This window comes from Fusarium phalaenopsidis (genome assembly GCF_050370095.1).
Source record: "Fusarium phalaenopsidis strain FUZ10S chromosome Unknown contig_32302, whole genome shotgun sequence".
NCBI classification, from domain to species: Eukaryota; Fungi; Ascomycota; class Sordariomycetes; order Hypocreales; family Nectriaceae; genus Fusarium; species Fusarium phalaenopsidis.
This window is the reverse complement of record NW_028145405.1, coordinates 5043716-5071663: the sequence shown is the minus strand read 5'-3', so window position 1 is coordinate 5071663 and position 27948 is coordinate 5043716. Positions and strand designations below refer to the sequence as shown.

The 27948-nt window shown below is 53.5% G+C and overlaps 9 protein-coding genes across 9 annotated transcripts; 3 read left to right on the top strand and 6 right to left on the bottom strand.

The window, feature by feature from the left end:
* Positions 1 to 962, top strand: LRP88_08918 (60S ribosomal protein uL14; the record flags this gene model as incomplete). The annotated part of the gene is made up of 5 exons (XM_083245415.1): positions 1 to 14; positions 389 to 436; positions 493 to 739; positions 801 to 878; positions 930 to 962. The coding sequence occupies 5 exons, from the start codon at positions 1 to 3 to the stop codon at positions 960 to 962; spliced, it is 420 nt and encodes a 139-aa protein (XP_083099909.1).
* Positions 963 to 2742: 1780 nt separating this feature from the next.
* Positions 2743 to 6862, bottom strand: LRP88_08917 (uncharacterized protein; the record flags this gene model as incomplete). Its single annotated transcript, XM_083245414.1, has 2 exons — positions 2743 to 3206; positions 3259 to 6862. 2 exons carry the CDS (start codon positions 6860 to 6862, stop codon positions 2743 to 2745), a joined length of 4068 nt encoding a protein of 1355 aa, XP_083099908.1.
* Positions 6863 to 8187: 1325 nt separating this feature from the next.
* On the top strand, positions 8188 to 9731 carry LRP88_08916 (protein MTC1; the record flags this gene model as incomplete). The annotated part of the gene is made up of 2 exons (XM_083245413.1): positions 8188 to 8722; positions 8776 to 9731. The coding sequence occupies 2 exons, from the start codon at positions 8188 to 8190 to the stop codon at positions 9729 to 9731; spliced, it is 1491 nt and encodes a 496-aa protein (XP_083099907.1).
* Positions 9732 to 9996: 265 nt separating this feature from the next.
* On the bottom strand, positions 9997 to 11996 carry LRP88_08915 (NAD-dependent malic enzyme; the record flags this gene model as incomplete). The annotated part of the gene is made up of 5 exons (XM_083245412.1): positions 9997 to 10747; positions 10824 to 11067; positions 11117 to 11413; positions 11463 to 11655; positions 11706 to 11996. The coding sequence occupies 5 exons, from the start codon at positions 11994 to 11996 to the stop codon at positions 9997 to 9999; spliced, it is 1776 nt and encodes a 591-aa protein (XP_083099906.1).
* A 1231-nt stretch (positions 11997 to 13227) lies between these two features.
* On the bottom strand, positions 13228 to 15117 carry LRP88_08914 (general substrate transporter; the record flags this gene model as incomplete). The annotated part of the gene is made up of 5 exons (XM_083245411.1): positions 13228 to 13554; positions 13610 to 14012; positions 14065 to 14586; positions 14638 to 14967; positions 15017 to 15117. The coding sequence occupies 5 exons, from the start codon at positions 15115 to 15117 to the stop codon at positions 13228 to 13230; spliced, it is 1683 nt and encodes a 560-aa protein (XP_083099905.1).
* Positions 15118 to 17566: 2449 nt separating this feature from the next.
* On the bottom strand, positions 17567 to 18869 carry LRP88_08913 (peptidase S8/S53 domain-containing protein; the record flags this gene model as incomplete). The annotated part of the gene is made up of 2 exons (XM_083245410.1): positions 17567 to 18505; positions 18561 to 18869. 2 exons carry the CDS (start codon positions 18867 to 18869, stop codon positions 17567 to 17569), a joined length of 1248 nt encoding a protein of 415 aa, XP_083099904.1.
* Positions 18870 to 22327: 3458 nt separating this feature from the next.
* LRP88_08912 (uncharacterized protein) lies at positions 22328 to 24214 on the bottom strand (the record flags this gene model as incomplete). Its single annotated transcript, XM_083245409.1, has 1 exon — positions 22328 to 24214. The coding sequence occupies one exon, from the start codon at positions 24212 to 24214 to the stop codon at positions 22328 to 22330; it is 1887 nt and encodes a 628-aa protein (XP_083099903.1).
* Positions 24215 to 25855: 1641 nt separating this feature from the next.
* Positions 25856 to 26386, bottom strand: LRP88_08911 (antibiotic biosynthesis monooxygenase family protein; the record flags this gene model as incomplete). Its single annotated transcript, XM_083245408.1, has 1 exon — positions 25856 to 26386. One exon carries the CDS (start codon positions 26384 to 26386, stop codon positions 25856 to 25858), a length of 531 nt encoding a protein of 176 aa, XP_083099902.1.
* A 592-nt stretch (positions 26387 to 26978) lies between these two features.
* LRP88_08910 (uncharacterized protein) lies at positions 26979 to 27824 on the top strand (the record flags this gene model as incomplete). The annotated part of the gene is made up of 1 exon (XM_083245407.1): positions 26979 to 27824. The coding sequence occupies one exon, from the start codon at positions 26979 to 26981 to the stop codon at positions 27822 to 27824; it is 846 nt and encodes a 281-aa protein (XP_083099901.1).
* Between the last annotated feature and the right edge of the window lie 124 nt (positions 27825 to 27948).

The window sequence follows — 27948 nt, the reverse complement described above, 5'->3', positions numbered from 1 at the left end:
ATGGCCAAGATCTCGTAAGTGTTCTTCTTTGCGGGCTCATCGTCGACATTTTCTCTGCCAATTTTCTGCCGCCGGAACTTGAGAGGAGCGCGCGAGAGGGAAGCTGGATAAATTTCATGGCGGGGTGGGAGGGAATCGACATGATCGGTGCGCCGCGCACACGAAAACGACGAAATATTCGAGCTCTGCACGGCATCGTTGACTCGACCACTTGACGGCGATTGTACCGTTCACGAGCACACCTGCTGTCTGAAAAATCACACCTCGACCATTCGACGACAATGACGATCTCCAACTCGAGGGCGCCGTGGCAGAAATTTGGCAGAGAAAACCGAAGCGAGACGCAACAATGAACTCCAAGACACCAGACTGACGATGCTCTCTACAGGCGTGGTGCCCCTGGTGGCAAGCTCAAGATGACCCTGGGTCTCCCTGTGTATGTCCGCCCACGAAGCAAGTTATCGACGAACGAAGCACTAACCAGCCCAACAGCGGTGCCGTCATGAACTGCGCCGACAACTCCGGTGCCCGAAACCTCTACATCATCGCCGTCAAGGGTATCGGCGCCCGCCTGAACCGATTGCCCGCCGGTGGTGTCGGTGACATGGTCATGGCCACCGTCAAGAAGGGAAAGCCCGAGCTCCGAAAGAAGGTCCACCCCGCCGTCATCGTCCGACAGTCCAAGCCCTGGAAGCGATTCGACGGTGTCTTCCTGTACTTCGAGGACAACGCTGGTGTGGTATGTTTTGGTTCATGTGCTACAAAAAATGGGAATGTGGTTGGTTAACGAAAATTTGCAGATCGTCAACCCCAAGGGTGAGATGAAGGGCTCTGCCATCACCGGCCCCGTCGGTAAGGAGGCTGCTGAGCTGTGGCCCGTAAGTTATCTCTCTTATCGCTCGAAGTTCCAAACGCTAACTCCATCTCAGCGTATTGCCAGCAACTCTGGTGTTGTCATGTAAGGTGCTTGCTTGGGGGTCAAGGAAAGACAAAAGGCGTGGTTCTGTCCTGAAATGCGATCAAGCTAGAGCGCGAATTAGAAAGTTCGCCCCCCCTCTTTTATCTCCCCGTGAATAATACATCACCGGTGGAAAAGGCTGGGGGAGAGACATGGGGAAGAAGGTCAAGATCGCTGGATTGGCAGGCTCTTGCATTTCGGTTGCGGCGTGTAAGGAATGATTCACATTACCAGGCATCACATCAGGGACAAAACAAAAGTCACTTCAAAAACTGGTTTTCCTGGCGGCGTGTTTTTTTCGCTTTTGGGTTTTGCATTTCCTTTGGACGAGACCCGATGCTGTGACTGTGTGCTCGTGAAGATGTTTGCTCGCTGTAGACGTGGTGATGGGGTATCAGGCATCATGACAGTTGCTACTGTTCTTTGCAAGGTATCGCATTTGGTATGAGCCCATTGGACGATTCTGCATGTTCAGTTGCAGGGAAGGTTAAAAGAGGAGTCCGTTTCGCGCAAAACTGAGAGAAGGGATCTAATGTTGGGCACACCAGCGCCTGGGTACCTACTTGGCATCCAGTTGGAGCCATTCTCCATGGCAAGTCCTTATTAGTATCTATATAGGTAGGTACTCATTTAGCTCTTTTCATAAGAATTGATGAGGGTTTACTTTATTTATTTAATCCTTATGATGAGATATGAGGATGAATGGGTGTTAAAGAGGTAGGTAGGTAGGTGGCTAAGTTGGTGCGTCAAACATTTTCTTCCCTTATGTCCATACTACCCTACGGCATCACAGTGGAATCAAGGGCATCACCCCTATACGGTACTATAGCGACAAAAAGACATGGAACCAGTTACTGCATCATCTACTGAACCGCCAAATGTTATCGCTGTTTGGAGCAACGCCGTCGCTAGGCCCTAGAGAGTCATCAACTTTTTTAGGTTGTTTGATCTCAATCACCCAACCTTGAGGTTCATATGTAAAATCCCCATCTTGGGTTATCTTTTCACACATCATAGGATGAGGATTGGATAAATAATGGTAATTCAGATCCCTTTATTAGAGGTATCCTTTGACTTGGATTAAATTTCTCTGCTCTAATATTCTCATGATGTCGGGGCTATTCTCGTCGGTATCTATTCATATTTATTTACACATGTCAGTCAGTTGGTGCGCTAGATCACACATTTCTTTGGTTCCATATCACGGACTGCATCAAAGGTCAATTCACGAAGCAAGAGACTAGAATTTGTCGAGAAGTCGACATTGAAATTTTTCGTGTCGCGCTTGCTATCACATTTATAACATCCACCCTCCATTTCTCATGTTCGGCCCTCCTCTCTCTCCCCTTCGCGTGTTGTTGCCGAATCATTATGCAAAGCCAATACCATGCAGCTTGAGAGAACAGATAGACTGGAAAAGAAAAGAAAAAGAGCAAAGGAAAACGGAAAACGAGACAAGTATGAGTCTAGTGTACAGGAACTAGAAGTGATGAGGAAAAAAAAACGAGAGCATCCAAAAAATCCCCCTCCGAGAGTCCTTTCATAGTATACAGAGTGGTTGGCTGTATGTACCTTGGGAAGGGACCTTGATACAAAGTCCCGTGATGCTTTGTGAACATGTTACATCGAGCGATTGGATGAATGATCCTCGGGTGCTCGAGGGATGAATTTTTTTTCGTGGCTTTTTGTTTTTGTTTTGTTTGCTTTTGATGCATGATGCTGTGACTAAGGTTTATGTTGAGGACATGCTTAGAGACTGGAGTGCGTCATGAATTTGTGCCTCCTCACATCTGCTGGTAAGGGTATCCCATGCCGGGCATGCTGTGGCCATGGCTGTGACTGTGGCTGTGGGCGTGACCGTGCATATAGGGCTGGTTCCCAGCCTGATGGGGTGGAGGGGGAGGGGGAGGAGGAGCATGCTGAGGATGCGGCTGGTGAAGCTGAGGCTGCTGCTGAAGATGGAGCGGGTGCTGGGGATGTCCATGCGGATGCTGGTGCTGATGAGGATGCATTTGTGGCTGCGGCTGCGGCTGCATCATCTGCTGCTGTGCCTGTTGCTGCTGCTCCTGCATCTGATGTTGCATTTGCAACTTCATAGCAGCCTCTCGCTTGGCCGCGGCCTTACCCTTGGGCTTGGGGGCGACGACTCCCAGTCTCTGCTCGGCGGCAGCTTGAGCGGCCTTCTTGGCGGCTAGAGTAGCCTTGCGCTTCTCGACAGCGCCAGCCATGTTGCCATTGGCCCAACGGTCTGTGATGTGTTAGTTTGAGGTGAGCATACATAATCCACCCAAGCGACTCACTCTTCATAGATGCCGACATCTTCTCCGACTTGGTCATCGACTTGTAGTCCTTCTGAGGTTCCTCACCCTCCTCGGCAGGGGTAGGAGTAGGGGCGGGCGCTCCATTCTTGGCCTCCAGGCCAGACCGAACAACCTTGATCTTCTGAACCTTGCGGCTGTTGGGGGTCTGTGCCGACTCGGCGGGAGGCAGAGGCGTAGGGGCGGCAGAAGGAACTTCGCTGGTGATAGCGGCGGCGCTGGCTCGCTTGCCTCGCTTCTTGGGAGGTGCCTGAGAAGACCCCTCAGTCTCATCGGGGTCGTCGCGGAAACGCTTCTGTCGCTTAGGCCGGAACGAGTAGGACGATTCGGCAGTGTGCGAGGACTCCTCCGATGAGGCTGTGGTCGGACGGGACTCGCCATTGTCGGTGATGGCTGAAGCGGGCTCGCTGAAGTGCTTGCTGCCTCCCTTGGGAATCTTGAGGGTGAGGAGATGTCGGCGGACGGGTGGCTTCTCCTCCTGAGGCTCCTCATCAACAAACTCGTTGGGGTCTGCTTCCTCGTACTTGACAGCAGGCTTGCCACGGCCGCGACGAGTAGGCTTGGCAGGCGATTGCTGCGGTGTAGTCTCCTCAGCGTCAGGTGTAGGCGCAAGGTCTTCGACAATGTTTGGCACGGCACCCTTGCCACGAGGGCCACGCTTGCGTCTCGTCTTGGGAGCGGCCTCAGCGTCCGAGGGCACTTCGTTGGTGAAGCTGACGGAAAGGTTGGTCTGAGTCTCCTCATCGCCATTGGCGTTCTTGCGACGGCGACCACCGCGGGTCGGCACAGGCGTGGAGCTTCGGCTGATGTCCTGTGTGGCGGGGTCAAAGAGCTGAACTGGCTTGCGCTGTCGCTTGCCAGTGACTTCTTCAGTCTCGGTGGCCTTGGCAGTCTGTCGAGGTTGGTTTCGAAGAGATCGGCCGCGGGTCATTATTCCGACTTGCTGAGTCTCGGGGTTCTGCTTGCCAATCTTGGAAGGATGAGGGTCGTACTCGAAGCCGTAGGAAGCAGCCATAATACGATCCTGGCCCTGGAGATAGCGAGTTTCATTCATGCTCTCCTTCTCGCGGGCCTTGTAGCCCTTGACGGCAAAGTCAGGCTCCTCATAGTTGACACCGTGTTGGTGAAGGTTGCGAGTGCGAGCTTCGTACTTGGCATCGGCCGCTCGTCGGCGAAGAGAGTTTTCGTAATCGTCGACGACCTTGCCCAGGCTTGTCCATTCCTGCTGCCATTGAACCATGGAGACGTTGATGGCAGTGAGAACTTCGAACAGTTCCTCGGTCGTCATGTTTTCGTGATCCTCAATCGCACTTAGATACTCGGCAGGGTCTCTGAGCTTGCGATACTTGTAGTAGCGGCGTTCGTTTGGTTCTTGAGAATCGCCGACGTCCACATCATCACCGTCGTCTCCACCGGGAGCAGGCGAGTTGAAGGCTGTGGGATCCATCGAATCAGGCACAGGTGAACCGCGGGTGGGAGTGTTGAGCGCAGGCGTAGGTGCTTCAGGAGCCGCGGCATCTGCATTGTCGTCGTTGTCTTCCACCATGGGCTCCATATCAATGCCTTCTCGATCGGTGTCTTTGCCTTCAGGCGTTGGCTCATCGGTTGCGCCATCCTCTTCGGAACGACCCTTTTTCTCAGGGTACAAGACGTACTCGCCATCGATGTAAGGCGTGAGGTGGGCCCATCGTCCGACAGGCGCTGGCTGTGGCTTAAACACCATCGCGGGTCGAGTCGCTACAGGCTTCTGAGGGCTGGGTTTTGTTTCTGAAGGCGCCGAAGAAGCCGGCGTCTCAACGCTTTCGGCTGGGGGAGGGGGAGTTGGGGCCTTGATTTCGGCGGGACTTGGAGCAGTAACGGGCTCATCCTTGGCGGGAGGAATCTGAGGTGAATCTGAGATTGGAGTGTCGTTGGTGGTAGCGGTAGCAGTGGCAGTGGCAGCTAGATCTGCTGGCTCATCCTTTTGAGGTTCTTCAATTTGAGGTTCCTCGACTTGAGGCTCTTCCTTTGGAGGCTCCTCCGCAAGCTCCTCCGGAAGTCCCTCTGGAAGCTCCTCTGGAAGCTCCGTTGGAAGTTCCTCTTTTGGTGACTCAGCCTTGGGTTCGGCATCAGTCGAATCGCCATTCACCTGGACGGGTGCGGGGGCAGCGATGTCAGTGTCAGTCTTGACAGGCTCGGCAACAGTCTCAGGCTCTTCTTCGATAGGCGCTGGCGATGCTGCGAGTGCGGGCTCTTGAACGAGAGGAGCGGATTCGGCCATCTCAACGTCTTGAGGGGGAGGGGAAGAAGGCTTCTCGACCGGGTCGATATCCATCTTGTCCTCTTGAGGCATTGGTGATGGCGGTTTCTGGTCTGGGGATTGGGGAACTTGATAGAGTGGTTGATGAGTTGTTTCTTCCTTGATGATGCTGGAAGAGGAGGCTGGGTCGGTGTCTGTGTTGTAGGAGGAGAGGGATGTGGGAACATCTTGAGGAACAATAGGATCAGGAACAATCTCATTGACAGGTGCCTCAAGTACACCGTTTGCTGCTTCTTTGGGCGCCGGTGAATGAGCAGGCGAAATTTGCCGATCTTGGTTAGCTGGCACTGTCAATGGTAAAGACAATGCAGCATCAACAGGTGGGTTATCGACAGGTGCAGCGTCGACAGTGTCAACGGCTGCAGTGTCAACAGGGTCAACCGGCGCGGGCGTTTGTGGTGCATCTGAAGCCTTCGGTTCAGGTTCCACTTTGGGAAGTTGATCTGGTTGAGGCTCTGCCGATTGAGGTAATATTTCATCCATAGGTTTCACCGCAGGAGGCACTCCTGAGGGCTTCTGCTCTACAGGAGGAGCGGGTATTGCGTGTTCTGTTTTGGGGTTACTTGAAGGGACATCACCGGCTGGCAGTGCCGGCAGGTCAGTTTTTGGCGACATCTTGTTGGCTTGAGGCGATGAGTGATTTGAACCACTAGGCTCGCGGAACTCTGATTCATCGGCGTCTGAGTAGTAGGCGCCGACTTCTATCGTGTCTTGCACGTCATTGTCGTCGTCTTCAAGGGCGGCCTCATGATAGGCCTTCATCTCACTCGACTTGCGTGACGGGTTCCTCCGGCGAGTCGACGGCGTATCGGCACCCATCGAGGCGCCTCGCCTCTTGGAGTCGGCGCCGTAGAAGTCATCCGTCTCGTAAGTCACCTCGGACCTGCGTTTCCTACCGCGGGCGGACGAGGTTGAGTTGGGGACGATGACATCGTCGTCGATGTGCTCAAACGTGTAATCCACGCGGGCACGCTTACGAAGACTGTGACCGCCCTTCCTAGGGCCGTGGTCGTCCTCGTCGGCCATGGGATAGTTGTCCATGGTGGTAGAACGCTTCCTCGGGTTGAGGCCGCGGCTACTGCTTGGGGGGGAGAAGGTGAATGCGTGCTGCAGCGGCTTGCTTGAGCGGCGAGCGCCAGCACTGGCACTCTGAGGGGTGGTATTAGTGTGGGCAACAACGGGGCTCGTGGATGAATTGAAGTCAAAGGAAGCCTCCGAAGCTGAAGTGGGAGAAGCTGAAGCTCCCAGGGGACGACGGCGATGAGTTGTCCGTCGCGAGCGGTCCATGGTCAGCCAGGACAGGCTGGACGGGGATGAGGCTGGGATGTTACAGCAAGGACGTGTAGCGGCCAGCCGGGCCCGCGAGAGGCGTCATGCGAGAACACGGAGCGTAGCGGGCGCGCCGTGTAAATAAAGACGGCCTACTCGCAAGATGGACAGACACGCAGGGGATTAGAGAAGGGGGCCCAGACGGGACGAGGCTGAGTGGGCGGGATATGAAATAGGTAGAATGAGACCCGGGGATGAGCGTGTTGGAGTAAGAAGAGCGAGCCAGGGCAGAGAAAGAATTTTGAAGTACAGGGAACTGGCGGCGACTTGACTTGCAAAAAAAGAGTAGAGCGTAGCGAAGCAACAAGGACAAGACAAAGGCAACAAGGGGCATACAGGAGCCGGCAAGAACAAGCCGTACCAGGCGGCGTCGGCGAGTGATTGCAATATACGTCAAGAGACGCGGGTGATGAAGACGGTCTCGTCTCCTTTTGGCCAGGCTTTGATTCCGTAGGTTGATTTTCTCGAGGTGTCGTGGTCCGTCCGAATAAGCCAACAACCTTGGCTGGTGCTGAACCAAGGACCCGCCCGCTGTTAGTGCCAACCCGGCCAGTGAAGCCTCGCTCTAACACTGGACAAGGCTCAGAGCCAGAGACCCCCCGGCCATGAAGGTACCTCCCCCGGGGTTCCTCCGCTCGGGACGCATCAGGCGAATCAGGGGCCGCATCTTCAAGGCCAGCCGCGCTAGTACCGCCCGGGACTGGTGTAGACGAGAGCGTGACTGTGTCGCCTGCTGCAAATCGCTGCGTGTTAGTGGCTGGTCTGCTGCTGTAAGTCGCCCCAGTACGCGGGGAGTACCTGGGCTAAGTTCCTGATTCCCGCTTAGACGCACTGCGGCTAGATCTGTTTTTTTTGTAACCATCAGGTATACACTCGACATAAATACACCTCGACTCTTGAGGTTGACAACTTGTAGAATTGCTCCGAAATTAAAATCATGTATTAATTCGAACTGAAACGGTACTCAAATACTAGGTTCTTACTATCTACCAAAAATTATTCAACGTTGTAGCATCCCCTGTTGTGCTCTCTTCTATCGTCTCCTCTCAGTCCCAGGCCCATTGGACCCTTGCTGCCTCGTACCTTCCCAAGCTCCAACCATCCCTTGCCGTTTCCGTTTCCGCGCCAAACAACCTTCTTACGAGTACACATACACATACATATCAACCCCCCCGCCTCCATCTTCCAACCATCGCAACTTCAACCTCCATCTAACCAGCAAGCGCCCTCTACGGCACCGCGTTCCTTTCTAGCGTCGTCTCAACTAGCCATCACCCTTCACCATGGCGCCCAAGAAGACAAAGGCCGCCGACGACGACAACCTCGACGACCTCTTCTCAGGCATTGACACCAAGCCCACAAAGACCACAAAGGCCAAGCCTACATCTGCCGCCTCCAAGGCCATTGCCGACCAGGACATTCTTGCTGACCTCGAGTCCGAACTGGCCGCTGAACAGCCGTCGCGACCTCATACACCCCGGCTCAAGGATGCCGCCCGCCGATCTACTGCGACACCTCCCGCTGGTGACCCTCGTAAGTCGACCGACAGCGCACGCAGCTTGAGGGCCAGCTTCACCCCAAGTGCCACCAGCTCTGAGCTCCATGAAGCCGAGAAGAAGCCCGCACCTGAGCCTGCGCAGCCCGCTCCTCAGCAATCTGGCGGAGGATGGTGGGGTAGCATTCTTTCCACCGCCAGCACTGCCATGAAGCAGGCAGAGGCTGCCGTCACGCAAATCCAGCAGAACGAGGAGGCCAAGAAGTGGGCGGACCAGGTTAAGGGCATCAGGGGACTTGATGTCACCACCCTCCGAACTTATGGTATGTACAATCCCAGACATCCGCCCTTATGACGACGCTGATCGAGGACCTAGGTGATGAGCTGCGACATCGAGCTCTTCCCACCTTTACCAACATCCTCCACACCCTCGCGCCCCCTATCAGCTCCCACGAGCGACTCCTCATCCACATCACCCACGATCTTGTCGGCTACCCCTCTCTTGACCCTCTCATCCACAATGTCTTTGGCCATGTCATGTCGCAGGTCGAAGGCGGCGATCTTCTCGTCGTCCAGCGTGGTCAGGAGAGCCACTCGCGACGCAGCACCGACAACGCTGCTGGGTGGCACGATGGTCCTTGGTGGAGGCAGGCTGATTCTCCCCGTGAGCTTGGCTTGATTAAAGGTCTGGCCGAGGGAACCAAGCTGTGCCGCGCCAACGCCGAATCGTATGCCAACGAATACTTTGCTGCCAACGGCGGACTGGAGGAAGCCAAGCACAAGGCCACTGAAGATGTGAGCGAGAGCAACCCTGTCCGAACTTCGGACTTGTTCTTGGCCGTTCAGGCCATCACTGTGGATGACGACAAGACCTTGTTTGCTCGCACTGCCTCCGCTGAGAAGGAGAAGGACTCCTCCGCAGTCGAGAACCAGGAGGAGAACGAGGAGCTCATTTGCTTCGCCGTCTTCATCCTGGATCCTGTCCACGACATTGAGTTTTACACGGTCAGCCAGACTGTCCCCGCTCGATGGGTTCAGTGGCTTGATTCTGCCGGTCCCCTCACCCCTCGCTCCGGTGAGGAGGGTGATGTATCGGAAATCAACGTTCCCGAGGAGATTAGAGATATCATTGAGAGCGGTGGTGTCGATCCTCGAGAATGGGTTGCTGAGTGGCTTGAGGAGCTTCTGAATCTCTCGGTTGGCATTGTCGCCCAGAGATACGTTGCTCGTCGCATGGGTGTTGGTGAGGGTGGCCTGGGCAAGGGCAAGAGGAGGATGGAAGACCTGGTTCAGGACAATGCCGGTGAGGCAGCTCGGGCTGGTGTTATCTGATTGCCCCTGCCAGTGTCATAGACGCTAGAAGCGCTGTATCGCAAGGTAGGTCGGGCGTTGGGGTTGGCGACTCTCAAGTGTAACTATTCCCAGAGCTTCCTGATTAGCCTGGGAGACTGATTGAATATTGGTGTTTCCTGTTTGGCAGTGTTGGAGTCAAGTTTTGCTGGGATGGCATTAATAGTATCTCGAGTCTCTAAATAAACCGGTTGACTATTCTATCTCACGTCTATATGCACATCTCATCTACATTCCGCTGTGCCCCTTACAAATGGCCGGTGCGATGAACTGTTCCCGCCCGCTTTAGCTCTCCCCTTGCTTCTCTGGTTGCTGTCTCCATCTCGACAAACTTCAACGGCCGGTACGCTGGATTCCACATCTGTTCTCTGATCCACTCCTCCAGCTCCTTGTCCTCCTCAGGGATGCCCTCCTGTGTTGCCTCGTCATCGTTGAGAGCCACCTGGATCACATGTCGAGCGATGCGAACGCTGACATCTCGCACCGAGTTGACATCTGGCAGCAGAGGGGCTGTAGGATCCTTGAGTGCAGGGCTTAGTGAGGCCGCGGCCTCTACTGCGGCGACGAGCATACGGTCTGTCAGGTGCTCCGCACGAGAGAGCACGCAGGCCAGGCCGATACCCGGGAAGACGACCGAATTGTTACACTCTGCGATGTCGATGGTGACTTCGGAGCCGGACTCTCCCCAGGGACCCTTGACGGGCGGGAAAGGAGAGCCAGTGGCCACAAGGGCCTTGCCGTTGGTCCAGTTGAGGATATCCTCGGGCTTAGCCTCGTGGAGTCTTGTTGGGTTGGAGAGAGGGAGGACTATGGGGCGCTCGTGATGCTCGGCCATAGCCTTGATGACATCCTCGGTGAAAGCCCCGGGGACGGTGGACGTGCCGACGAGAACGTTGGGATGGACAGCTTTGATGACAGAGAGGAGATCGGTGTCTTTGTCTTTCCAGTCTGATGCGGCCTTGACAAAGCTCTTTTGTGCGTCTGAAACCTCTATCTCGCTCGTGAGGAGACCAGGCTTGTCAATCAACCTTCAGAGTGTGAGCTAAGTATTGTCAAAGTTCATAGTAAACATACCAGATCTGCTTCGACGCCTCCTCGTGGCTGATGTCCCCCTCGGTTGCGATGGCATCTCGCACCTGATCCGCGATACCGAGACCGGCGCTTCCGGCTCCAAATACAACCATGCGGAGGTCCTTGAACTTTTGCTTGCTGACGTGGAGGCCTGCCATGATGGCGGCAAGGGTCACGCAGCCAGTGCCCTGGACATCGTCGTTGAAGCAGGCAAAGTCTGGGCGATAGCGGTCCAGAAGGCGTCTCGCTGCATGCACGTTAGGATGTATTGAGCTTGCCGTGGTGAATGAACTGACCGTTGCTGAGACCAAAGTCCTCAAAGTGGATGTATGCCTTTGGATACAGCTTCCTCGCCGACTGGACAAAGGTGTCAACAAACTTGCCGTACTCTTCGCCGCGGACACGCTTCTCTCTGAGGCCCAGGTACAGTTCGTCGTTGAGGAGCTCCTCATTATCCGTCCCACAGTCGAGGACGACAGGGAGGGTACGGTTTGGGTGAACGCCTCCACAGAGAGTCGTAAGGACCAGTTTGGCAACAGAGATGAGGATGCCTCCAACGCCTTGGTCACCGATGCCGAGGATCTCCTCGCCGTCTGTGATAACTTGTGAGTGAATATTTCCTTATGGTTGAGTGTAACTGACCAGTCACTACGATGTAGTCGATATCCTCTGCATTTCCCCACTGGGCCAGGTTGTCGTGGACTTGATCCTGTTCATGAATGTTGAGATAACAGCCTTCTGGGCGTCGAAACAGACGAGAGTAGTTCTGGATAGCGTCGCCTTCGGTTGGAGTGTAGACAACGCTCATCATCTCATCCAAATGGAGTTGGATCAACTTGTGACAATCAGTACAGTTCCTCACGCCTCCCAAGATGCGTTTCCCACCTTGTAATAGAGCACCTCATTTTGGTCCTTTAGTGAGGTGAGAAAAGTGTTCTTGGCTAGGTCGTTTGGCCGGGTCGAGTACTGGTCGTACGCGCGCTTGCACTGCTGCTCAAGCGTCTGAACGCCCTGAGGCAGCAACCCGGTGAGATTGAATTTGCGGCGCTCCTCCACCGGAAACGCAGAGCCCTTGTTGAGATAGGGAGTGTTGAGGAGGGATGCACCGGTGAGAGCACAGTTGATAGAACCCTTGGTGCTGAGGGGAAGATTTCCGAACTTGGACTCTTCAACCATGTTGGAGGGTGTGATTTTGGGCGCGTTGCTTTACAGAAGGTGGTTGTGCTGCAAGATCGAATGTGACAACGGTGGGCATATCAAGAGGCGGTCTCAGGCATGGAAGGTGGTTACTGTGCATGAATTGGATTGATTGAACAAATGATCTGAGGATAAGCCTGCAGTGAAGCTCAATGACGTAGTCGAGCATAGAAATACAGTTTCCACTTGACACAACCTTGATTGAAGAACCTCTTCCTCCAATGATAAACACCAAACTACAAAGCACGTGTCAAAGCGTGACACGGTCACAACCAACAAAACACGGAAATGTCGGAGCGCTTGGAGCCTCGCCTGTGTAGAATAAAGCCAATCCCACCGAAATGGACGACCCAACAGACGCGGACTATGATGGCCCTTTTTCTTCTGGCAGCTACAGCAGTAAAGGAAACATCCCCCGAAGGAGGGTTTCCCTTTTCGCTGTTAAATCACCCTTCAGCCTACTTCAGGCGGATAACACAAAACGTGCCGTCCGTAGAAGACCTTCGCGAGGAAGACTCGTGAGGAGGGGGGAGTGGCTGTGAGGGAGAACGCTGCGGAGAGGAGAGAGAAAGAAAAGATGTACCTACGCTTTTGGAAGCAAACAAGAATGATTATGCCGCGACCGGGTCGTCGAGACTCGTGGGAGCATGCTTGTTGCTGCTGTGGTTTGCATCCATGGTGATGTTGGTTCAAGGAAAATTCTCTGCGGCAGATTTTTGGTGGTGATAAGGATAAGGCTAAGGTGGCCCCACTAGCCGACCGTTGGCGGGCCAGCAACGGTTTGGCAACCAGGGAGCTCTTCCCTAGATGCTTCTTGTAAGTATTTATGGTTGTCTTTAAATAAGTAACCTTAAGGAGGTCTAACGGTTATATTAAAAACCGGAAGCTCCTAAAGATAGCACTCTTAGGATGACAAAACGGTCAAGTCTCTTCTAAACATTGTTTTGCCCCCACAAGCGTGTTAGGAATGGACTTTACGTCTCAACTCGGGATATCGAAAATCTGCTTCCTAGGTAGGTTCTATGGATTTGGGCACGAATTAAGGCCGTAATTGAAATTTCATAGATTGAAGTTCTTCATGGCAGTCATATCGACTCATCCGGCTAGTTGGTACCGTCTTGGATAAACCAAATCTCGTATTCCTCTAGGTTCCACGAGTAACACTCGTTCAAAAACCAGTTCAAGATATACTGCTATACAATCATTTTATCTAAGCATTCTCATGGTGAGAAGTAGGTCTGGCCTCAGCTTCCTCGCCCTCCATAAGCATCTTCTCCGCCTTAAGAGCATCAATCTCAAACTCGGGTCCCAGACCAACGTCATGGCGGGCCTCGTCCAGCATCTTGGCATCCTCCTCACCAGTTCGGCTTCCAAAGATACGGTCCATATCCTCGAGAGTTGCACCCTTGGTCTCGGGCAGGCAGAAGTACAGCCAGACGATGCTGCACGCGAGGAAACCGGCGAAGAAAATGTATGTGCCCCATTCGAGGGTCTCGAACATCGGGGGAACGTAGAAGGCAACCGCGAAGTTGTTAAGCTTAATTTTAGGTTAGTCATCGCTGTTTCCCAATCTGGAAGGTGTGAAAACATACCCAGTTGCTCGACGCACCGATCGACGAACCCTTCGATCGGATAGATAGAGGAAAGATTTCAGCAACCAAAGTCCACGAAACTGGCCCCCATGTGGCTCCGAATGCTCCAACATAGACCCAGATGAAGGCAACTGCTACCCAGCCAGCTGCCGCGTGAGATTCCCAGTCGTGTTGAAACTTGGCGACGATGATTCCGGCGATCACCATGGAAATCCACATCACGACCGATCCGGCGTACAACATGGGCTTGCGGCCCACCTTATCGATAATAGCCATGGCAGGAAGGGTCGACACAAAGAAAACGACACCAGTAACACCGGTGGCAAGCAGGGCCTGGGTTCCGCCGGTAAGGCCGAGTCTCTCAAACACTTGGCTGGCGTAGTAGATGATAGCGTCGATACCGCTGTTTTCCCATTAGTAAGTTGGCTCCTTCCCTTGCAGAAACTGGTTCTTACCTCCACTGCTGCCAGAACATGACCAGCCAAGCCGTAGCAACGCGCTTGAAGTTGTCCCAGGTTCGCACGATATTGTAGTACTGGGCAAACTCTCGCACCCACATGTTGCCCTGCTCCTTGGCAGCCAGGTTGGGAAACTGCTTGGCAAAGGCTCGCTGCTCAAACAAAGACTCGGCCTTGATCTCCTTGTATTCGACCTGAATAAGTTCGTGCTCGACAGGAAGGTTGCGGAGGTATGAGAGGGTCTTGATGGCCTCCTCATCACGGCCCTTCTTGACAAGCCATCGGGGAGAGAAGGGGAGCCACCAGATACCCAGGGCGAGGAGGACGGCAGGGATTCCTTGAATGATAGAGGGGAGCATCCATGCGAGGTTGCTCTGGCCATCGCCGTGGCCGCCGATGTAGTTGCTACCGTATCCAATCCAGAACGAAAGCATGATACCGAGAATGGTGCAGAATTGATAGAAGGAGACGAGGAAACCTCTGAGTTCGGGGGAGGAGAGCTCGGCGTTGTATAGGGGGCTTTTGATGACTGTTAGTCAAACACTCGCGCATAACATAACTAATACTCACCCAACGCCAGAGAAAGTTCCGACACCGATACCAGTAAAGAATCTACCAGCGTAGAGCATGGAAGGATTGTGGTATGTGGCGCCAACATAGAGGTAGCTGCCCAGGATGACCCAGCAGCAAGCTGAGAACATGGTGTACTTTCTAGAGATGACCTCACCGAGGACACCGGCGGACAGCGAGCCCAAGATACCACCAAGCTGCAGAATGGAGGTGAGCCAACCGGTGGCGCTGGATGACTCGACGACGGAAGGGAAGTTGTCCTTGAACCGAGTCATGACCAGGGACTGGCCGAGGACACCTTGCTGGTAGCCATATTCGAAACCACCAAATCTATAGAGTGTTAACTTTTGAGCAGAGAGAGGTATCCGGGGAGACGGACGAGGCAAAGAGGGCGATGACGATGAGCTTGGGGTTGTTGTAGAGAGTCCTCCACCGATTCTTGTAGGCGAGCTTGGTTCGCGCCTCGACTGTCGACTCCATGATGGAAGGATTACTGACGCTGAAGCAGTGCAAAAGGCAGTGTAGAAAAAAAGAATAGATTAAAAGATGGAGGTATATAGGCCCAGTCACTAGCCCCGTCTCGATGACCTAGACCAAGAGTTAGCCTCAGAGGGGGATGAGGCTCTCTCTTATATGGGATTATCAACCTGACTCCACGGCTTGCCATCCGATCATCCACCTCCGCGGTGACAGCTTACTGCTGCTCTCAGTTCGCATGACTCCCCGCAGGACCGCATCTGATGCCCCCCAGCCTGGAGACATTTGGGCCTTACTCTCACAGCGGGAAGGGAGGCTATTTGCCAATCCGGGGACCCCAGACCCGGAAAGAGGCGAGGATCCCCAGGGGTCGGGAAGAATTCTCGTCCACCCCCGGGGCGGCGGCCGGGCCACCTCGGTGAGACTCCGGCGGCTCGGTGGGTGGAATGCCCCGATTCGGAGATCAGCGCTAGAATAGGCAATGCCTACCACTAGGCCCGGTCGTATGGATGCTACTCGGTCCCTGTATACTTGGACATCAAGAGGCTTGGGACTGCCTTTCTGAGTATCTGAAGGCCATGTTGACGTCTGTCTTACCTTGCCAGAGCCACTGAGATGTGCAGTGAAAAGGCGGCCCGTCAACTGATCTCACGTTTGGACGGGCGTATCCGAGTGTCATGGATGTAACGTCAATGTAACGAGCCGGTGAGGGAGGGATCCTCAATGGCTCAGTTTGTAGTCATGAATTATATGGATACGCGTTTAACTGACTAATAGTTCATCTCGTTACCCGAGTTCCATGTTCTCGAAAAAGGCCATGTTCGATAATCCTCGACTTACACGCTTGAAATCTCTTACAAAAAACGCACTAACAAAACTTGACAAAAGCACTGACACCATCACGCGCCGTCTCTATTGTTTTTTTCTCACTCACTCTCAGCTCCATCAGACTAGCACGGCAGTTGGTCAAAACGGGCCTTGCTACGACGTGCTGAAGCCTGTTCTTCTCCACCAAAGGGGAGGGTATGGGGATCATCGTTACATGGTTAACCACCCCCAGCATCAGGAGACCCCAAAAAAACACCCCCAAACCCAACCCGCAGTTTTGCGGGACGGGGGTAATAAGAGAGTGGGGATTAAAAGATCAAGAGATTTGTGGGAATGGAGTCAAATGTTCTCGCAAGAGGAGGCCAAGGCTCATGTTTTCCACACTGCAACTCCACCTGGGCCGATTCTCTCCATCTAGTCTTTGCTTGACATCCGATCACACCCGACTCCCGTGGAGCCTTTTTCGTAAAGATTGATAAAAGGAAAAGAGGTGTTTGATCTGTGGCCGCGGCTTCTGTCCGTGAGGCTCTCAACTTGGCATCGTACTCCGTGACCTTGGACAAGGATTTGCCAGGATACGCTGTCGAACGGCCAGGCAGAAGCATTTCTGAGCCGAGTATTGGAGGACCAAACATGGATCCGGCTTTGTTCCCGAGGGATTTGACAAAGCCCATCGTCAGGCGTCGATGGGTTTGTGCTGTTGGTTCACTGTGCCTTCACCTTGTCAATCACCCTTCAGCCGCAGACCCGGACCAAAGAGTGACGGTAGTCACTAGCCAAGAAACTGGGCTGTTTCTTGCGGCTCAGAAGATCGGATCCGCTTGGGAGTTTAGAAATGCCTAGTTCGGCGATGCCTTCAAAATCGTCGACGATCACTTCCAAGTCGTCCATTTTAAACAGCTGTACCCCAATGTTGATAGATAAGCTTGTCATCCCCGGATATTCCTCCCCCAACTTCAAAAAAGAGGGAGAGAGATCTTGCGGGGGGCGAAAGCGAGATGGATGGGTTGAGTTGCTATCCGGACCGAAAAGGCTGCAGCGCTTCAGAGTGCCTATTCGGGTTTGAGATCGCCGGGAATAAGTTGAGATCGTGAGCACCACGTGGTGCGCGGCATCAGGTTCTAGAAGCCGAAATGAAGAGGACGCCACAGCCGTTCCCATGCCTAGCCCGTTCGCATAAGGCTGGTGTATCTCGTCAAAAACAACTCAGCTGAACGCGACTGTGGCGTCTGCATGGCACAAAGCAGGGGCTTCAACTTAGGATATGCTTGCCACTCAACAGGCGGCTACAGAAGCACAAGAGTTATGTCATCCATTGTCTTGGATTGAGCGTGTATGGTACTGCAGCTATTCAATGATATGTACAGATCCTCCTGACAATGTTATATACTGATCCACGATCCAACATAGAGCTGACATCCACCTCGACAACTTCCACTAGGAAATCCACGTCTGTATATCCGATACTCGGTATAGACAGATCCAACAAAAGAGTGTCCTCCTTATTCATCCTGGCGTCCTTCTTACTCATCTGTCTCTTCTCTTCCTCCGTCTCTCATCCCCCTTCCCCCCGCATATCGCTTATGAGTTGGCCCTCATCCCTCACGTGTTGTTGTGCGGGAATTTACTGAAGCGAATTGCCGTTGTTGCCGATGAGGTTGGGGGAGCTGCGGAGGCTGCCCGTGATCTTGCCAGAGGTGGCCGTCGTCTTGAGCCAGTTGGTGACGCCACTGACTCCAGACACACCTTGAACCGAGATGCCATACAGAGCAAGGCCGACGATGTGGGGAGTAGCCATCGAGGTTCCGCTGATGGTGTTGGTGGCCGAGTCGCTCGTGTACCACGCAGAGAGGACGCTGCTGCCGGGGCCAAAGATGTCGAGGACGGTGCCGTAGTTGGAGTAGCTGGCGATGGCCCAGTTGCTGTCGATGGCACCGACGGTCACAGCGCTAGGAGCCGAGGCAGGGGAGGTGTTAGCGGCATTCTGCGCCTCGTTTCCGGCAGCGATGACGGAGAGGACACCAGAGCTGGAGGCAGACTCGACAGCGTTGTTGAAAGAAGCCGAGTACCCACCACCCAGGGACATGTTGATGACTGACTTGGTGGTGCGCCCCTTGCTGATGATATCATTGACAGCCCAGTTAAATCCAGACAGGATAATCGCAGTGGTCGACGAATCCCCCTGGAAGACCTTGGCAGCAATAATGTTGGCCTTCTTGGCAACGCCGTATGTCTTTCCGGCGATCGTGCCGGCAACATGGGTGCCGTGTCCAATGGTGTCAGCGTTGTCGCCGCTGAAGGCAGTCCAAGCAGCAGTAGCACGACCCTCAAACTCGTTGTGGGTAGCTCGAATGCCCGTGTCAATAATATAGGCATAAGTGCCCTGACCAGCATTGGTGTCGTAGATGTAGCTGGTAGAACCTCGAGAGCGGTGCGAGACAGTTCCAAGGCCCCAGGTGGCGCTCGACTGGGTGGTCAAGGCCCTCTTCTGCACATGAGCCTCCTCCTGCTCTTCCTTGATCCAGTCGAGGGTCCAGACACGATCTTGTTCAACAAGTTCAACCTGTCAGTTGCATTAGTGTCATTTGGTCAAAGCAGTAAAGATGGGGCATTCTCACAAGGGGGTTGTCCTTGATTTCCTGGATGGTCTCCTTATCGAAGGTGCCAGCATAGCCCTTGAAGCCATACTTGCCATCGTAGGTCCTCTCGACGCCGTTGTCGGTATCACGCTTGGTGAGGCTGCGCTTGTGAACATCATCGACCCACTTGAGGTGGCTAGTGAGCTCTGAAGCCTTAGCATCAGGCTTGAGAGTGACGATGTAGCTGCCTGGAACGACCTTGCCGCTCTCACCCTGTGCCACGGGAGCACCCAGGGCGAACCCGAAGAGGGTAGTCGCAGCGATAGCGAGGTTCTTGAAGTTGACCATTGCAAAGATGTTTGAGAGAAAGGGGCAGAGAAGGGGTTGCTGATGCTGAAGTGTGTGAGGATGAGAAGACACGTCTGTTGGAGAGGAGGCATGCCATCTTATATAGTCGTTGAAATGATGCTCCCATGTCCATCTATGGTATCATGGTTCTTCTACCCACGCTTTCAAAGAGTAGACCCATGGTCATCCTGCAATCATTCTCAGACATGGAGCTTCCTCAGCTGCATGATAGAGGGGAAGATTGTCGTCAACTTCCTCTTCCGGAGAAGAGGAGATGTCTTTGACGCTGTCATCGCACTGTAGTCGACAGTACCAATCGCAAAGAGGAAGGAGAGATGTGACGAAGTGAAGCACCAGAGGTCCTTCGCGATGGCAGGAGCTCAAAAGTTCTTGAAATGCAAACATCAGGCCTGCGGCCAAACGTCAGAGGCTCGAGAGGATGTATTGGCCTCTACCATGACGATACCCTGATAATGTGGCCAGGATCTCAAAACTGGGGCTGGATATAACACCCTGGAGGGGTGTGAATCGACCGATTGATGGAATGAATTGAGAGACATCGGCAAGCCGTAAAGTGAGGGAGACAGGATGAAGCACTGTTGGCGGACCCGGCGAAGGTGATATGCCCTAGTAGCCTAGTCATATCGAAAACTCCCCTGACCTGTTCAAGATCGACATAAGTGAGCAAGTAGAGGCTAGAATAGCCACATGACTGGTGTTGTTCCAGTTGTGAAGTTCCCGTCACGGCAGTGACTTGGTGTAGAGAACTAGTTGCTAGACATGGCTCGGAAGGGAAGGCGGATGTCTTAGAGCCGTTGATTGGGAGGTGTGAACAGGAACATGGCCACTCGGAGTCAAGGATCGGTCCGTAAATGATGCATAAACCGAAGGTTGTTGTTGCGGTTGTCACTAGGAGGCTTAGAGCCAAGCGCCCAAAGGTCTGCCGAACCGGGTAGTTTCTCTCTCTGCAAGTTGAGCACCTTCAAGACCGGTACGGGAAACCCCTGGATTGATTAGCCCTACCAGGGCCAAGAGCCGGCCGAGAAGGACTACACACCTTAGCCCCGGGCCACATAACCAAGGTCGATGGCCAAGTCAACTTCCTGTTTAGGGTATTTGAGCCGTGTTGGTGCGCATCAATACCACGGCAGGCCTCCTCGGGTGTTGCCAAGGACGGAGATATTTGGATATCCGTCTTGGCTTGCGGATGAGGCTAAGCTGATGGGAGTTGATCTTGGCCAAGAAGCCTTGCCAGGTGTCGAGGGCGGCGTGATATCAAGAGGAGATGTTGGCCGAGGATAGCCTTTAGCCAATCGCAGCTAATTTCGGCGCTACCACAGGTTCCTGATCCTACAGCACGTACATCCTTCACGCACCTGGCGTCTAGGACTTGACATCCTGGCTCCTTGAGCCTGTTGCGATCGTGGTCGTGGTGTTGAGATGAAGATGTTGGTAGAAGGTAAAAGTGGAGATGAGAGCTGGAGATGGGACGGAAAGAAGTGGAGGAGATCGCCCGCCAAGATGCCAAGATGAGGCAGGATCGATCCTCACTCACGCCCAGACCTCGGGCAGGTCCTGTCTTCAATGAAAGCCACGATTCAGCGGGCCGTTCAAGACAAGACTCAGCAGCCTTAGGGCTGACGCCTCCCGATAATCAAGCAAATTATAGCGGACGTCCACTAAAATCAAGGGCAGACTCCCCTAAGCTTTCAGTGGGCCGTGGTTTCCTTCCGCTTTCCGTCTCCCGTCCCCTCCTTCTCACTCTTCACCGATCCGTAGCGGCCAACTTTGCTGCTCCATCCCTGTTTCTTTCAACACGCCACGTCTTTTGCAAGGATGGTTCATGCAATCGCTATCAACAACCTCCTTCCAGATGTTACAAAAGTTCACAGGGGATTGCTTGTCGTTTGACATTTTCCTTTGCACCGTCGCCTTGGCTTATCGGGCCAGGGCCCAGGCCTTGCTTGTATCGACATTAAACAAGGCTCCACCCCCGCCTTTGAAGCCATCCTCGGAAGAATAGGCAGCCCCCACGACAACACACAACCATCCATCAGAGAGACCTTTTGCGTTGTCTTGGTCAGGAGATCTCAACGGTTGGGCCATCCTTTTGTCTTGGCCATCCACCATATTGTGCTCAAGTCCGTCATTGGTTGTCATCCTCCACCCCTTGCTTCCGCTCTCTCCATCCTTCGACCGTCGCTTGGCCCGGCAGTCTCCCGAAACTACGCCGCAAAGTTGCCTCGGCCCGCTCGAATCCTAAGGATCTCCGTAGCGGGATCGCTGCCTGTTTCATCTGAGAGAGCCTTGACAGTGTCATGGGCTGTAGTTGATTGTTCATCTGGCTGACCTTGGATGACTCGGACAATGAAGTCATCCCCAGCTCTGTGGATAGGTGGCTGATGCAATCTACTGCAAGGATTGATTGTCAGTTGGACGATCTGCAACTGTCAACTCGACGAGCTTTGACTGTGGGGAGATGAACTCACCCTAGATGCAGCCAGGGAGGTGACAGCCTGGTTCATGACCAGGGAATCAAGACATATCTTGAAACGGGCATGATCAACAATGAGACGGCCTAGCTCGCGATGCTCCGAGGACCCTTGCCTTCTTTCTCGTCAACGACCACCCTCAGACCAGCCACTAGCTTCAATCGCCATTGCAAGAGAGTCAAGCCTAGAATCCCGGCTGCAAAAGTCCTTGCGACATTGGGAATTCCTAGCTCCTTCCTATACTGGCACCGGATTCGAGCATGATAGCGATGTCGCGATAAGGTCGCTCTCTTTGTCAATGCCGAAAAACCGCCATTGTAACCTACGCCATCCTCGAAATTGACGCGAAACAGACAAAGGTTCCATGGCTTCAGGAACAGTAGGGGTATTGGGATGCATGCCTCGGCTCACAAAAAATCGGAGGGGTACGGCCCTTGCCGATGTGCTACCAGCATCAACAAGTGTGCAGGCTTGTTGCGCAAGAAGATGATGTTTCGAAGCCTTCTAGACGACGCACATCAGTTGATGGGTGTCTTCTCCAGCCATCTTTGGGCATGGTCTCCGTACACTAAGGGAATGCAGCTCATCCTCCTGCCTGTCTCCTCTCCACTCCTCGCTTCCCTACAGCAACCATCAACGGTCGTTGATTCTGTTCGGAAATGACAAACCACTGTCTGTCATCTTTCATTCTCCTTTGATGAGCATCAAGGGAACTTCCTGCAGCGACCAGCGGATTGACAGCACAAATCCGGGTCGGAAGTCCGGACTAGGCATGCCCACAAAAGACACGACACCACTTCCCTCGATTACACAATGAATCAGGCTCAAACAGCATCACGCCACTGAATACCGCATGGATAGACAGATCATGACTCGTTTCCTTGCAGTATAGGCTCTGGACGCAGCCTTGAGACTGTACATGACATGGAAGCTACTCGAATTGCCACGTATCTCAGCTATGGGTAACTATACTATCGAGAAATGGCACCCAAACATCTCCATAGCAAGATCCCTATCATCAACTCGGCCACGGATCTCCCCTTGCTTCTCAATTAGAGACTCGAGCAGCAGCGCCACCCTCTTCGCATTCTTTGTCGCCCCGCGGCTCATCCGGAATGCCGGAAGCGTATCGAGCTCCCCATTTTCTACCTCCAACACTGGCCTGGGCTTTGCCAGGCCTCTGAGCTGCGCAATCGCCCATTGTCTTCTTGATTCGTCTGGACATTCAGCACCAAATACAAAGACGGGCCACATGAGGGCAGGGTGAACAGTCTTGTACTGGCCACAATCATCTCGCTCACCGTATGACCGTTGCATGAACTCCCACGTCTCGTTCAATGCTCCCTCCACTGTTGAGGTATGAGCCAGATGCCACCAGCTTACGCGATGAAGATAGACAAAGAGGATCCAAAAACTGGCGAGGTACACGCTGAAGATCTCTTCAAGGCGAGTTGCCATGTCTGGCGCCACAGTCTTTGAGAGATCGTCAGCAGTAAGCGATATGGCGGATGGCCGTTGGGCCCAGAGATCCCATAGTTCGGCCTGGAGCTGCTTGCCCACCAGCGCAACTTCAAGCTCGTCGTCTGGTGTAAACCTTGAACGATGATGCTTATCAAGAGATCCTATGTGCCGGAAGTAGGCCTGTGTCTGTAGGTACCACTCTGCGGCTGGCTGGAGAATGGCACGGAGCACAATCTCCTTGACATCAACCGTTGTCAAAGCGGGGACCACTGTTGCGCTATCTCCGTGCTCCGAGACGTCTGTCACAGACCCGGCCGACATGGTTTGGAAATCCTCTTGGCCTCCAAGGGAATTTTGCCTTTCTTTGGACTCCTCATAGTTGCAGCTGACGATCTGGATCGGATAGCGGGAGACGATGTTGAGAGCCTTGGACGAAAGGAGCGGGGACCCCCCAAGATGCGTGGCCTTGCTATCAAGCGAATTGAACCAAGAGAGCAACTGTCGAGAGTACCAGTTCCAGTTGCAGCCGCTACTGATGATGACGTCGGCTTGGTCACAAGGAAACGTGGAGTCGCTTCGCTCGGTGCCCCGGTCACGTATGACCTGAATCCAAGCCAACAGGAAGACGGCTGCGAGGAGTTCGTTCATTTCTTGTTCCCCAAGATGATGCTTCCCTGAGGCTTGATTGATAACCTGTCTCTTAGCTGCCTCATAGCGCTCAGCGATTCTGTTGGCGCTGTCGTCTGAATCTGAAGCTTGGTCGCAGGCGTCGGAGTCATCACGAGCCAAAACCTCTTCAAGGCACAGGAGAGCATTCATGACAGCATTATTCTTTGAGCCCAGGCCAAGAAGATATCTCTGGAGGTATCGCCATCGCCTGATGCCGCCCATCAACATAGCAGCCGGGGGTTGCATGATGTTCCCGAACATGGCCAGGTCATCCGAGCTTTGGGTTGAAAGATAGTCCTGAGAGACATTCTTTGTACTCTGCCGAGAGTTGCCATAGTGTTTTTGATCGGTTCTCGTAAGGACCTCTTTCGACAGCACAGGGGGATTCGTCGTTGGTTCGGCATCAGAATGGGAGTGAGGCAAGGTTCTGATAGTTGACGGGATTGGTGTCGGGAGGTTTCCAGGACCACGTTCCAACTCGATACAAGGCAACGAGCTCAGCCTTTCCTGACTTTCACCGTCGAGAGACGCTGAAGTTGTAGGTTCCAAGAAACCTCCAAATTCTCCAGTCCAGGTCGTGCCAAGATCAGGAACTTCACGAACTCCGTGTCCAAACACGGCCATCGAGTCATCCAACCAAGGCAAAGACATGAATTGTGCCATGTGGTCTTCGGTGAGGGTGAACGGGCCTTGATCCTCGTTGTTGGTATTCGAAGAGGTCATCGGAGAGGGGCTATCCATTGGCATGGGGGGAGGAACTGAGGAGCTTGGTAACGGCAGAAGCTTCCTTTGTGGTCTTGGCTGTAAGTCCACAGTCGTTGTCCTTCCTACATTGTGATTCCCTCGTGGCCGCCGTAGATAACGGCATTCAAGCTGAAGTCGAGAGCAGTGACTGCATACAGGATATGCCTCATCGCATCGAACATGGCGTCCTTTGCAGGTGACACAGCCCAGTCGTGATCTGGCAGCCCCTCGTCCTCGCCGCGGAGGAGGAGTTGCCTTTGGGGTACTGCGATCGGGCATGATGGGGTGCTTCAAGGAGGTATGAACGTCAAGATGCGGAAAGTGAAGAATTGCGGATGCAGGGTGCTGTTGAGCAACGATGCTGGCCACGCAACCTCACCACAAGGGTTACCAGAGAAGCCATGAGCTTAAGCGAAGAGGGACGGGAAGCTCCATGCATGTGTCTATTCCAGCTTACATGGACAGCGGGGAGATTGGAGAGGCAGGGGTCCAGAACAACGGGCGCCACGATGCGTGGGATCTACGGTGAGGTGAGGTCAAGAATCTGGGGTTCAGGGGACAGATCTGAATGGTCAACATGGCCTCGGTGAAGATAACAAACTGCCGAGCAACTGCCAGCGGCGAGGCTTTTCCCTTCTCATCCAGGTTGCGGCGAGGGATGAATCATGATTCGCCTTGGTTATCGCCATGTTCTGGGGCTAATGAACTCTAATCACCCCGCAATACGCAACATCACGCCATTCCAAGGGTGATCGAGGCTTCGTCAAGGCGATCATGGTCTAGCTCTGGGTGCTGATAACTGATTCATCACAGCTCTCGAGTCCGTTGAATGCTACTGCAACGGAAGACGCCCCTCAAGGGTTCCGGGCTCCCGGATCAGCCTTGTGAGGTGCTGGCCAGCTTGGTGTAACTCTGCCACTACGTAGAGCGGTAGTTGAGGTTGAAGCCTATTATCAGCCTCCTGTGGTTGATTGAGGACGTTGTCAAAGACAAGCATTGAAGGATCGCCCTATCTTATCATTGCGACAATTACACCGAGGGACGATCCAAGTGATTCCCAAAACCAACCCCTTTTGGATAATTTAAATATCCCAATATGGGTAATTTCTGCCTATCTGCGTGGGAGATCTACTAACGTTGCCTGTGAGCTATCACTCCGGATATCAATTATCCCAATACCCCTCGTCACGCTATTGGTCAGTTTTCCGGCAAGCGAGGTTTCCGACAGCCGGGTTACCTCCTTAAATGATACTACTGTCTTTTCTACGTCAACGTTAGTAGGATGAAGCACACGCTGGCATTTGTAAGTGAGCTGAGATGATCGGTGTTGCTGATTCCGGGGTTTTGTTTCATCCCGAGAGTCTCAGGCACAGGGGTGCAGTCTTACACAACATCACGGCAGCTATTCGCAGAGGTACGAGACGCAAGACTTGGCTCAAGTCGCAAACTCAGATCGATCGCGATAATCTTTTGGTTCAATACACTGAGGGACATTCTTTAAGAGTCACTTCATATATGCAATGGTTTGTTCAAATGTAGTTGTTCTCATTCATGTATCTACAGCTCCACAACGCCCCTGACTTGCATCTCACCAACTCCACATACATCACAGCATCACCGCTATTGCTTGTGCTCCTCCCCCTCTTTTCCTTCAATCTTGACCCCACTAGACTTCTCAGTCCCCGTTAACCCCGGCACGTCCTTAAAGACAGCAAAGCTTGAGGGCGTCTCCTCGAGGACGGGGAAGTGGAACCCGCATTCGGGGCACTGCTCATGAAGAACAGCCTGCTCCTCCGCAAGGTTGTATTTCTTATCTTGCGTATGGTTGCAGACAGGGCAGACGCGCAAGAGCCGAGTTCCGACGAGCTCAAAGTTTGTAATGATATCCTCCATGATGGCGCCGTTAGCAGCCCACGTCTTGCAGTACTTGTGGTACGTGTTCTTGTGCCAGTCGTACAGGGCTCCGCGGCTCGTCCAGAAGCTGCATTCATTGTACCAGCTCCTGTCGTCCGGGTGCTCCCACCAGGTGAGGTGTAGGAATCCGGGAAGCGTCATGAGGTGGCGGCGTGTGTCTGCGAAGAGGACTTTGAACTTTTCATAGGCGTCTGGGCTTGAGAAGCGGACGCGCTGCATGCTGAGGTAGATAGGCATTTTGAAAGTGTTGAAGTTGTTCGAGTAGAGAGGATAGTTGAGTGTTGATTCAGAGGTAAGATGAGGGTTGAAGAGACACCCAACTACAACATCTGCCTCTCTTATATACGTCTACTATATCCCTTATCAAGACTCTACCGCGTACTCCTGTTACAGTTCCTCTTGTGAATAAACACCAACCAGGCAATTATTGCCGTCGTGATAGGCAAGTAATCGACAAACCCCCCCTCATCATTGGCCTGCTCCAAAAATCCGGGGAAGCGGGGTCGAACTCAACAGCCATTCTTTCCGACGTGAGGCTCGTCGGGAATCTGACCAATAGGGGTTTCCTATTTATTAAGAAGACTTTGGGATATCATCTCCATGAGGCTTCATTTTGCGACGAACGTCGTCGTCGGGAAAGGGAGAGGTCTAAGCGGGTGGTGACAAGCTCACGACGGTGTTGGGAATGAAGTATATAATATCAAGAAACCTCTTGATCGATTGCGAATGGATCATCATCAAACATCACTCAATAACACTTGAACTCTAATTCCTCGTTAAATAAAACTCGAGACTTCAACTCTTTACCAAATACCACAACCTCGACATCATGGCCCAACCCACTACTCACATCGTCCACGGCGGCAAGCAAGTCCCTCCCGCCAGCAAATGGACCCCCTTTGAGTGGGAAGAGCCCAAGCTAGGCAAACAAGTCCACGGCGAAGTTACAATCGCCCGAGCCTTTGGCACCTCTGGAAACTTGTCGTCTGGCTTCTGGAGAACCGGTCCTACCTCTCCAGGGGCGAGCTCTGACGGTTCCCACAAGCTCACCTACTCGTCACCCCTGGGAGATGAGTTGGCCTGTGTTATTGACGGCTCTGCTACTCTTACCGTCGTTTCCACGGGTGAGAAGCATCACATCGGACCCGGCACCATTGTCAGCTCTCCTAAGGGGCTTGAGGTTCAGTGGGAGATTGACGCCCCCTTCTTCAAGAAGTACTGGTGCATCTGGAACGGCACCAAAACTACCCCCAACCCGCCTACTTCCCTCCAGATCAACCACGTCAGCGATAACCCCACCGAGTGGACAGACTACCACTTCAAAGAGCCCAAGGAGGGAGACCTCGTGGCCGGAGAGTTGTACTTTGTCAAGAGCGGCGGTTCCACTGGCACTATGCTGAGTGGTGTCTGGCGCTCGGGCAAGGGCATCGCGGGGTCCGACGTTGGCGAGGACGGCACACTCAGGACCCCATACACTGGTGTTCTAGGTGATGAGACCATCTTGCTCCTCGAGGGAGAGGTGGATGTTGTCGAGACGGCGACCGGTGCCAAGCACAGCTTCAAGGCTGGAGATGCTATTGGGTTGACTTCTGGGATGCACATCACTTGGACTTCAAAGGGGCCGTTTTCCAAGAAACTCTGGGTTATTACCCGTGATGAGCTTCCAGAGGCTTAAGGGGATTTGTAGCGTTGTAGTGTTCGTGAACAGCGAGCGGGACATGTTGGTGTCATGAGTGTTTGGACTTGATAGTGAGACCACCACCGAATAGTACCAGTTTTGAGTTCATATTTTGCCAATC